We start from the raw sequence: 11,785 nt of genomic DNA, 5'->3' as shown, positions 1-11,785 counted from the left end.
TTAACTACTTGACCTGAGAGCCATCTTTCAGAGTCAGCTCCTCTCTCTTTTTTTGGGTTTCTACTACTGTCTGCATAAACCACCAAAACTTAGTGGCTTAGAGCAAAAACTATATTAGTTGCTTGTAGCACTACTGGTCAGGAATTCAGGCAGGGCTCAGCAGGGATGGCTCTTCTCTATTCTATGGTATCTGTGCCTTAGGTGGGTGGTTGGAATTGTTGGGAGTTGGTTGGGTTTCTCGTTCTTGTGAGGTCACTCAGTTGGGACTTGAGAAGCAACGATGGCTTCATTCACAGTATCTTCCATGTGACCTCTCAACTTTCAGTCATGTTGGTTGGCTTCCAAGAGTAATGACAGGTGCTATAAGGCCTCTAGAGGCCTAGGCTCGGAAATCTTAGAGTGCCACTCTATATAGTCTCCTAATCAAAACAAGTCCCAAGGCCTGATCAGATTCAAAGGGTGGGGAAGGACTCCCTTTCTTGATGGAAGGTAGGAGCATTTGAGAACAGGGATGGAAGACGTTGTTGGAAGCCAGCTGTGGAGACAATTCACCACACTTTGTGAGAGCTGAGGAGCCCTGGTGGTGGAGCGCTGACTTGTTGGGCTGTGACCTGCAAGGTCCCAGTTCCAAACCACCAGATGCTCCTCAGGAGAAAGATGGGGCTTTCTACTCCCGTAAAGAATGGAAGTTCTAGCCTGTTCCATGGGGTTGCCATGGGCCAGAATGGACTGGATGGCAGTGAGTTTGAGATTGTTGGGTGGGTTATTTTTTGTTGTTGTTGAGAGAGAGAACCTGATCAACCAAGTGTTGCTTATGAGGGCATGCTAGAAGATATTCCTTTACTTTCTAGCCCACATTTAAGTCTATAAATCAAGACTTTACTCTTTCCAGAATGTCTAGAATCGACTAGCAGACGTCATCAGCATTAGGGTACTAAGGAAGGTTTTGTAATCAAATCATTCTGAAATGCTGGCCTTCTAGTCTGCTCTTTCTAACTAGCTTCAGCTATCCCTGGTGTCTATTTCTAGCTTTCTTTTGTGAATCAACTTAACATTTGTACTCTTTTCTAGATGGCTTTTAACTTCCTGGATTCTAGCACTAAGCAGAATTAGCACTGAGGCCTTACCCCATAAATTAACATTTCTCTCTAAGACAGTGACCTAGCACTTAGTAAGAACTTCCGATGCTTTACGTGAACAAGGAGAGTCTGGACTGTTACTGTTTTCAGTAAGGAGCCCGTCCTACCTATGTCACTTTAGAATGCTTTCTGGGCTCAATCCTTTTCTCTGAATTCCTGCACTTACACACGATATCCACAGCAGTTCTAGACGGCTATCTGACATGCACCAGCCTTTGCAGCAATTCCTGTGAGAAGGCTTTTCTCGTTGGCTTCCATCCCCTTTGGATTTCTTTGGAGTCTGTGTTTACAGTTGATAATTCCACATCAGGCCATTCCATTATCTGAAATGAAGAAGCTTCATAGCATCTCCCGATGGGCCTGAATCGCGTTAGCCCCACCCTCAGGAGAAAGCTACAGCCAGTTAGGCTTTGTTCCACAATCACCAGGTGTGAATGAAAGGACACGATAAAAAAAAGTTGATGCGTGGAAGTGCAGTAATTGGCAGTTTATGCTACTCCGATGTTGGAGGACTATAACCGAGAGGGTCAATGTGGCCCATAGCAAGCATGAGTTTGAAGACCTCACCTGACACTGCACCGTGGACAGGAACTTCGGGAGTTATGTGACACATGCAATCAAGTACTTCACCTGCCTCTACTTCTATTCTGTTCAATTTGGAGAAAGCATGGACTGCCCCCACACCTGTGACCCATCCAAAACAAGGTCGGCCTCCTCAATTCCAAATACTGGAGATTGAAATGGTCAGTTTTGCTCAGCGAACACGTCCATCTTTAAACCTTTATTATGTCATTTTCTATTACACTTTGTTGTGGTTTTAAAACATTCTTTAGGAAAATGTGCCGTTTGTATTTATTTTCTGCTCCATACATTCCCCCTGCCTCACGTCTTTGGTGTTTTCTTTCCTCAAAATCCATCCCTTCAAAAAACAAAACAAGACCAAAACCCCAATCTGTTGGAGAAAACAAATAAAACAAGGAACTTCACAGCGAAGTCAAAGAAATTCCACCAACAAGCTTTGCTAAAGATGTCCTATATACATATATATATATAATATTTTATTTTCAAAGGTCATTGAGCATATACATTTCTTCAGCTTTTTCCATGGAACACTGCACCTAAGTTTCAAAACACACAAAATAGATCCCCTTTACTAAACAGTTTACATTTTTGGGTTACAAAAGTCAATGTTGAACAATCACAAAGCATGAAAGTACATGGCTCTGAAACCATTTTCAAGCAGATTCTCTCATTCATTGTACGTGGGGTGGTTTTGGAAACCCAGACCATGGTACATTCCTTAGAAACGATCTCCATTGCAGGGCTTCCCTGGGTCTCCAGAAGAAACAAAATGGAAGCAACACAGGGGTGAAACTAAACCCAAGACTCCCCAGACATACACAAATATATTTTGGAAGACTGGAGGACACAAGGCTCTCCTCCTTCAAGTACGTCACAGTAAAAACAGCACACTGACAGTCTCATTTGGTCACTGTCTACCCAGTAACTACAAGAACACAACTCCATCTATGACACAGAAAATGGGGGGGCGGGGAGCAAACCTATTTACACAGATAACATTGTAGAATAATAAACAGCAGTACTCCCCAAACCTGACACAGAGCTGGGGTGCTCACAGAAGGGGCAAGCCGGTTGCTCACCTAGTGTGTCCCTTGAAGCATCCCAGGTACACACACGTTAGAATGTCCAGAGAAAACCAAAGTTCACGCGGGGAGGGGGGCTGTGGCCTGCAAGCTGCAACATTTCTCTGCAACGCCAAAGCCCATGTTTCTAACATAAAATTAAATCTGTTATGTGGCGAAGGATGGTTTCCACATTTTCTTTGATCTGGTCACTTTTAAGGTCAGCCTGGCTAGTCTTTGCATAGACAGTGGTTGTCACATTGCTCTTTCTGAGTGTCCTGGGAGCTTTAGCGCACTGAAAATAGAATCTTTTACAAGCACCACACGTTGTTGTTAGTGCCGTTAAATCAGCCCCAGCTCAAAGTGACTTCTGTACAACATAAGGAAACACTGCTTGCTCCTGTGCTATCTTCACAATGGCTTTTATGCTGGGGCCCATTGGTGCAGCCACCGTGTCAAGCTGAACATATTCCTCCCTGAAACAGTGCAGCTGCCGGGGGCCACTAATCGAGAGGTCGGAGCCTCAATGTGCCGTGGAAAGAGCAGCTGTATAAATAAAGTTGAGGAGTGGATCCGGATGGAAGGGAGAGAAGGGAAATCAAGAAGAGAATCAGAATTTTAAAAGACATCAGAGATGTGGCCTAGAGTGTGTCTACACTGGCTCCAGAGCGCTCCATCTGGGTGGTGTTTAGTGGTCTTCTTGGTAGGACTGCCCACAACAATAGAACCCACAACAATGAGCCCACCAGAGCTGAAATCCTTGGGAAAAGGGCTGAAACTCCCATTTGGGGTACTTGGTCATATTAGGTAAGCACTTGGCCTTACCCAATTTTCCTCTTTTCCTGTCCAGCCCCAAACCAGCAGGGAGGCCCCCAAAACCACTACTCGCTGCGTCCCTGACTGCTGATGCTGCTCGAATCTCAGGTGTTATGAGAGCCAAGCTTTGCTGGCCAGGTACGGATGGTATGTGGAAGCGTTCTCTTCAAGGGAAAGAGAGTCGCCGAGTAGTCTGGAGAGCAGGGCGAGCCCAGTGACAGTGACTTAAAACCGAAGGAGGCTTCATCAGAAGAAAGTACGTGGCCACACCCTTCCAGGCAACCATACAGCCTTGCTTTTTATGAAACACAATTTCCTCTGAGGCTATCAGGGCAAGCAGGTTTGGCGATAAATCAAAAAAGTAAACAGGGTTTCAGAATCATGTATAAATATCTCTTGAAAAGTTTTGAGAGTGCTGCCTTTTGACCTTTCCAGAATGCTCCAAGGGCCAAGCAGACAGAGTGACTGCTCTGGGATGGGTGACTTGTAGCCTGGGTGAAAGAAAAGCCACCACAGATGAAGGTCGGATCTGCTGTGGCACTCATGAATCCCTTTCCTACTTTGGATTCCGACTGACCTCCCTTGTCGCCTGCCTTGAGTGTGCGACAAAGATCTGTCCACCCAAAGGGGCTTATTTTCCTATGGCTTATGAGGAAATGTCCTGAAAACATGTCTACCTCAACCCAGTCGGACTAGATGTCCAAGCTGGAAGGTGAATCGAATAAGAGGGGTCCGGAGTTGTGTCTGCGGCATGCCTCAGTGGTTGGGACATCTGTGAATTGCTTCGACGGTTGTCAATGCGGCTGCCCGGTATCTGAGCTCAAACTCCCTCTCTCGTGTATCCAAGTCTGCCGTGGATACACGAAGCTCAAGTCAGGGCCCAGAGAGAGGTCAGGGAGGGCAACGAGAACACGGGGAAGGAAGGATGCTTGCAGCCACCCAAAGAGTTAAGTCCAGGTCCTCCAAGGACAACTTCCTCATGGTTCCAATTTGTACAGGACTTGGGGACCTGGAGCAGGAGCTGAAAGTTGACCAGGCGGTGGTAAGGATGCCCGAGGGGTTTCCCACAGCACATACACTGCCAGGGGAGGGAATGATTCACCACAGACTCCTCCCCTCTGAGACACTGGGTTGGCTCAAAATTTGCTGAAGGAGGAGGGAGAGAGAGCTATTTGATGAAGGAGTTTACTGACAGGATAGTAGTCACCTTCTTTTCAGGCAACTTTTTTGGCAACTACCTGGTATTTGCCTGACGGGCCACCACTTCCAGATGGTGGAATGGATTCATTCCTAAGTAGGAAACTGCAGGCCTTTTCTAACTATTAGTCCTCAGAATCCAGGCAAGTTAACAACCCCCAGGAGGGAGCGGTTCCTCTCCTGTCGCCTCTGGGGAAGGAATTCAAACTTGTATGAGGATTTCAATGGTCCCATAGTAGTTTTGGGGGTCATAGCAATTACCGCTGTCTCCATAGTGGGTTGGGGAAATGTTTTAATTACACAAAGCTGTTAAAACATGACCACCACCACCACAGAAGGTCCGCAGGAAGAAAGCTGGGTAAGTGGGCAGTGCAGTGATTTCTCAACATCCATTTTTGTGTTTCCTCCTGGCCAAGAAAGAGCAGGGAGGCGTGGTGTCCACGGTCTCAGCAGTTGATGCTGCTTCACTTGTAAGGATTGGTCGGAGGCAGTGGGACTGTCAGAATAGGGGTCTAATTTCTTGGGGAGCAGGGACATGAGGCCCTGCAGAAGTCACAGCAAAGTATAGTAGGAAAATGAGCAACCCAATTGAACGCCCTTTTATGAAAGGGCCAACCTGAGTAGGCCTGGTACCAAAATGCTGCGGGATGTGGAGTGCGGCTTCTTGACACATCCTGGAGACTTTCACGTGGTTTGGAGTGTGTGTGTGTGTGGGGGGGGGGTAGGGGAGGGTAGCCCACAACACCTGCATCCAGGATGGAGGGATGGTCTGGTCCTCAATGAAGTCTGGAGGTGGACACGAGGCTGTGACTGCACCTTTCTCTATGAAGCACTGCTTGATGAGTGCCATAGGGGGCATGGCAGGGTGCCAGGTGGGGGCAAGGCCGACAGCTGCAGAAATGCACACCCAGCCTCTCACACAGAAACCTCAAGCCCTAACACGAGGGACTGCTGCTGAAGACGTGCAGGCACTGTGGGTCCCCAGAAACACCCCTATTCTTATGAAAGCACACTGGCTTGGTAGGAAAATGTAACTACTCAGGGACAAATTCAGTTACACAACAAAGGCAGCACTCTGCTCAGCAGGGCACTGCTCCAGATGGCTGCCTGGGTGGTGTGGGTCAGAGGCTCTGGGGACAACGCCTGGGTTGGGTTTTGACACACAAATTCCTCTGTGAGGAGCTGGAAAGGCCCAGGCCTGTGCTATGGAAGGGAAGATTCAGGGAATGTCCAAAAAAGAAAAAAAAAGGGGTGGTGGTGGAAATCCCGGCTTCACCCCACCATCAGCATGGAAGAGATAGATGTGTGTGTGTGTGTGTGTGTGTGAGAGAGAGAGAGAGAGAAAGATTCCCTGAAATGAAATCCCAGGCTTACTAGACGGCTTTACACTCGCTGAGGCGAACCCCCAACTTTCCGATGCAGCAGTTTTAACCCGTAGAGAAGTCAGCAGCTTCAGTGGCTGGAGCGGCTTCTGCCAGTTCCACCTGCAAATGGCTACCGCAGCTACTCTAGGTAAAATAAATGTGGTGGAAGGGTCCACACCAGGCAGGAGGCCTCTGGAAGGAACCAACAGAAACACAACACACAGTAGCAGCCTTTGTGTTTTGCTCTTGCTGAGTATCCAGATGTGTGAGGAAAGAGGACACTGAACCTCAAGGGTCATCTGGAGGCATACCCAGAGGCCTCTGGCAGCTACCTCCCCGCCCCGCCAGTCTGGCTGGGAAGGGATGGCATCACCTAGGACTCTGCCCGGCACCTCCCAACCCCGCCCCACAAGAGGCACCCCAACTTTCTTCCCCTCAGTCCGCCCAACCCCCTGGGCCGTTCTCATGACAGTTTGTTTCCGTGTATTAAAGGAATGACATATACAGAAATGTCGTCCCCAGAGCCCAGTCGGTCGTTAGATATTCGCCATCCTCTGTCCTTCAGGACGCCCCGGGCCCGCATCACCAGGTCCTGAGCTGCCAGTGTGTACCTGCGCAGGGAGAAGCAGAATGAGACAGTCAGCGACTGGACCGGGGAGAGTATGGGCCGCTGTTACAGCTGTGCCGACAGCTTCCAAATACCCTGCAAGCCACAAGATGCCTGCACCAGCATTTTCCTAAACTGTGGATGCCTCATGTGAGATGATTTTTTCAGCTGGTAAAGAGATAAGGCACGAAATATATTAAATAACCTCAGTTATTCTGCTTCTCAGCCCTCTTGAGGTTCTTTATTTTGTCGATGAGTGAGTCTTAGGACCCTCTTCAGCCCTCTACTTCACCAACCACCATGACTGTCCGCTTCTAGTGAATGAATGGCTCCTCCTCATGGTGCACTCAGAGGAAGTGAGTTAGATAATATTCTGCGATGACCCAGTGTTTTGAATTGGCTGATCTCTCCAAGTAGAATGCCAGCCCTTTCATCCTAGTCTTTCTTGGCCCGGGGGCTCCAATGACACCTATCTCCCTTCAGTGACTGGCTGGTAATGGATGTGCCGGCGGCACAGCTTCCAGCCTCCCAGCAACATGAGGTGTCGATGGGCATCAGAAAATCATATCATTGTGAATGAGGGGGAGTGCAGAATGGAGACCCAGCCACCACAGCAAGACACACTAGAGAGGGACACACAACTCTCTTCTTAAAGTAAATTTGTTTTTAAAAGGTGAGTTGATTTAAAGAACAATGTTAACACGGTCAATGAGAAGGCAGCATGTGTGAGCTGTGTCCCCCGACCCCGCCCCCCAGTGCCATCCTCTTCCCGTGACCAATGCAAGGTCAGTGAGGGATCGTCCACCCACCTGACCAGAAGACAGCTCCTTGAGACTTAAAGGTCGATTTATAGAAAAAGGTCTCCCACCCTCCCAGACCAGATTATGACCTGATGGAAAGTATCAGCATCTAGGAAAAGATGCTAATTCTAGAGGCAGTTTTGGCTTGGTGAGGCCTGAGTTAGCCTTGATCCATAAAAAAATGAGGCAAAATACTGACCAATGCCTATCCACATCCTGAGTAGGGCACAGGGAGTTCTCAGACATTCAGTTCCAGTAGCAGAGCCATCTTTGATATAAAGTGTACTCTTAGCTTATATCCTTAAGCATATGATTGATCTTTATTCTGATTTCTTTTTTAAAAAAACCATTTTATCGGGGGCTCGTACAACTCTTGTTACATCCATCCATCCAGCACATTTGTACATTTGTTGCCATCATCATTCTCAAAACATTATATTATCTTGTCATGTCTTACACTGTCCGACGTCTCCCTTCATCCACTTTTCTGTTGTCCATCCCCAAAGGAGGAGGTTATATGTAGATCTTTGTGATTGGTTCCCCCTTTCTACCCTACCTTCCCTCCACCTCCAGGTATCACCACTCTCACCATTGGTCTTGAGGGGTTCATCTCTCCTGGATTCCCTGTGTTTCCAGTCCCTCTGTACCAGAGTACATCCTCTGGTCTAGCCGGCTTTGTAAGGTAGAATTGGGATCATGATAGTCGGGGGAGGAAGCATTAAAGAACTAGAGGAAAGTTGTATTCTTTATCGTTGCTACACTGCCCCCTGACTGGCTCGTCTCCTCCCCGCAACCCTTCTGTAAGGGGATGTCCAGTTGCCTGCAGATGGGTTGGGTCTCTACTCTGCACTGCCCCCCATTCACAATGATTTTTTGTTCTGTGATGCCCATCGACACCTCATGATCACCCAGACTGGTGTGCTTCTTCCATATGGGCTTTGTTGCTTCTGAGCTAGATGGCCGCTTGTTTATCTTCAAGCCTTTAAGACCCCAGATGCTCTATCTTTATTCTGATTTCATGGTCACCAAATAACTTTCTGATTAAGATCTGCTTCCTTGACCACGACGGCCACGGGGAAAGTATGAGCTCGCCATCTGTACTTGAGACCAGCAGTCAGCCAGGCGTCGCTACACAAAATGCCAGTGGAACGCTGGTGTTCAAACCAAGCTGGTGAGCTCAGCTAAGGTGAAGTCAGCCCTGATAATGGATGATTCTTGTTGTGTTGGCTAAACCCGTTTCTGAAACTGAGACGGTCAGAAACAGGCTCTGGGTAATCACCAGGATAATAAATGTCACTCTATGAGGCCTCTTGGACGCCAGCCTGTGGACTTTTTACAAGAGACCTACCTGATACTGCCCATGACCTTTCCCGACTTGGCACGTCTCAGCCTTGCTTTGCAGAGCTCGGAGTTATAGAATTTAGAACACCACAAGCCTTTCCATTTCTTCCATTAGCCCCCTTCTGGAGTCTCATCTCTCATGATGAAAAGTGACAGTATTTAAGGACTTGGGCTTTAGCCACTGATCTCAGAAGTGTCATGCTTTCAAGCCCCAGAATCTCTGAGACGACAGTTGACTGGTATAGGCTGGGTAGCCGAGAGAAATGAAGCGTGTACACTGTAGGTGGCTCCGGGGAGGATAATTTAGTCAATACAAAACAAACACCCTTTCTTTCTGGAGGTTGAGTGGTATCTTCACCAAGAGAATTAGCAGCTTGGAGGCAGGAATCTTGACACGTTCCCCTTGGACCTCCCAGGAAAGAGTAACTAGTTAGAGCTGTGGGAGGAGCCTGCCCGATGAAATCAGGAACTAAACAGAATGGCTTCCACAGAGCCAATACAAATGTCACAATCCATGGACTGAGGCTCATAGACTGTATTTATAGGCTTTATATTAAGCTATATAGTTGAGATATAGCCAAGTAGAGAAATGCCACCAGCAAAATCAGGGTGACATTTATTATCCTGATAATTGGCCAGGGTTTGGACCTTAGCTTTTCAGGTCTGGCTATCTCAATATACAGAGTAACTTCATCCATCAGGATGGCCACACTTTGTCTCATGTGCTATAGGCATGCTATCACTTTACTATATGCCTGAAAAGGGCAATCAGACTGAGAAGAGTGGAGGGCGGCTGAAAGACCCTCAACAAGCTGGGCTGACACACGGCTACAATCACACAGCGGTCTGGATGGTGGGGAACAAGATGGTGTTTCTTTGTGTCCTACATAGATAGGGTCACTGTGAGTTGGCACTGACTTGAAGACACCTGATAACAACATATGTAAGAATTTGAGTTGTGGTGTTGCAGTGGGTTAAGCAAGGTTGGCAACTCAAACCCACCAACTGGTTCACAGGAAAAAGATAAGCCTGTTAGTCCTTGTAAAGATTTATAGTCTCAGAAAGCCTACAGAACAGTTCTACTCTGTACATCGAAATAGACTTGGTGGCAGTTAGTTTGGTTTTGGTTTACATATGCACTTATTTTTTAAAAATTATTTTATTGGGGGATCATACAATTTTTATCATAATCCATACATCCATCCATTGTGTCAAGCACATATGCACATTTGTTGCCCTCATCATTCTCAAAACATTTGCCTTCCACTTTAGCCCTTAATATCGGTTGCTCATTTTTCCCCTCCCCCCTCCCTCATGAACCTTTCATAATTCATAACTTATTATAGTTTTGTACATATGCACTTCTACAGTATATATTTTTTTATTCTTGGAAGTTGTACTTGTGAAAGTTGTAAAGTGCTTTCCTGAGCTTGTTAATTTTCATGGGGACCTGTTAGTGACCCTGTGAGTCAGAACTGACTCCATGCCTGTGACGTTGAGTGGGTTATGAGTTTTAACTTTGTATTTTCAATTGGATGAAAGTTTACCGAGCGGATCGTCAGTTTTACAGCCAACAATTCGTACACATTATGTTTCATCTCACTGCTTTCAATCCCTTCAATGGAAGTCGCTGATTCCACTTCTCCATGTTTCCTCTTCCCATTCTTCCAAAGTTCCCTCATCATTTTATGCTGGGTAACTGGTGGCCTTTTGATCTCAAATGGTTACTTATTCTAAGGTGTGTGCTCCTCCTTAGTGTTACTGTGCCCTCACAGATCTGCCGGTGTTTCTTTACGGTCAGTAGGGTTTGTACCATGTATTAGGGCCTCTATTTGCTCACTTCATAATTGTAAGCTTTACATCTAGGTTGTTTTATTCACCTTGAGTTCATTTTCATATATGATATGAGATATGGATCTTGTTTCATTCGTCTGCAAATGCTCATCCAGTTTTGCTAGCACCATATGATAGAGGCCACCTCATGCCTAATTCATGTGCTCAGTCCTTGGTGAAAGAGCAGCTGTCTAGACGTACATGGACAGATTTGCTTCTGGCCTCTCAATTCTGTTCCCTTGGCCCATGTATCCACTGTTGTACCAGTGGCAAGTTGTTTGGATTGTGACTTTAGTCGTCTAGGAAGGTCAAATTCACCCAGTTTTTGTACTACAAAAATACCTTTCATTTTGTCTTGAATGATAGTTTTACTGGGTAGTGAAATTTAGAATGCTGCTTTTCCCCTTACAGTTTCGGGTTATCATCTTTTGACTTTTGGCTTCTGCTATTGTTGAGAAATATGCCTTCAATCATTCCTTTGTAAGTGAATGTCTCTTCTCACTGGTGGCCTTTTAGATTTTTGTTGTGACTGCTTTGTTGTTGATGATGATATTCCACTAAGACATAACGAAGATTCCTTTCTATTCGTCTTGTTTGGGATTTGGTCTTGCTCCTTAAATTGAGAAATCGTTTCTTTAATTGTTGAAAATTCTCAGCTATGAACTTTTAAAATATTGCCTGTCCAATTTTTTTATTTGAAACATGTTAGATTTTTTCCCGTTTTGTTTTCCAGATTCATTTTCTTTCTCGTTTTCTTTCAGTTCACTGATTTCTTTTCTCAGTAGTTTACTACTGTATACATTCAGGGAGTTGTTTTATCTCAATGACATTTTTCGCTATGAACTTCTATTATGTTATTTTAAATATTCTACTCTTCTCCCCTTATGAGTCTATTTGCATATTTTACAGTTGATCTCAACCTGGGCTAGTAAAGTACGTTCATGCTTTTTGAGGGGTGTAACGGGGACAACACTATTGCACTCATGGTGAGTTTGGAAGTTGGATGTGGCCTCTTCAGAGAAGTTACTGATGGAGCGCTCTGCCT

The 11,785-nt window shown here is 46.2% G+C and overlaps 1 protein-coding gene across 1 annotated transcript in view; it reads right to left on the bottom strand.

Annotated features, from left to right (window-relative positions):
• Window positions 1-6,583: 6,583 nt before the first annotated feature.
• Window positions 6,584-11,785, bottom strand: part of PPM1H (protein phosphatase, Mg2+/Mn2+ dependent 1H) — a gene marked incomplete at its 5' end in the record, with an annotated part of 349,303 nt that continues 344,101 nt past the window's right edge. The window contains one exon of the mRNA XM_004700807.2: window positions 6,584-6,770. Coding sequence (XP_004700864.1) covers window positions 6,623-6,770 — 148 coding nt within the window. The remainder of the gene's footprint in view (window positions 6,771-11,785) is intronic.

The sequence above is a fragment of the Echinops telfairi genome, unplaced genomic scaffold, assembly GCF_000313985.2.
Source record: "Echinops telfairi isolate 266 unplaced genomic scaffold, ASM31398v2 ScPeMD7_2;HRSCAF=8, whole genome shotgun sequence".
NCBI classification, from domain to species: Eukaryota; Metazoa; Chordata; class Mammalia; order Afrosoricida; family Tenrecidae; genus Echinops; species Echinops telfairi.
This window is presented reverse-complemented; position numbering and strand designations above follow the sequence as displayed.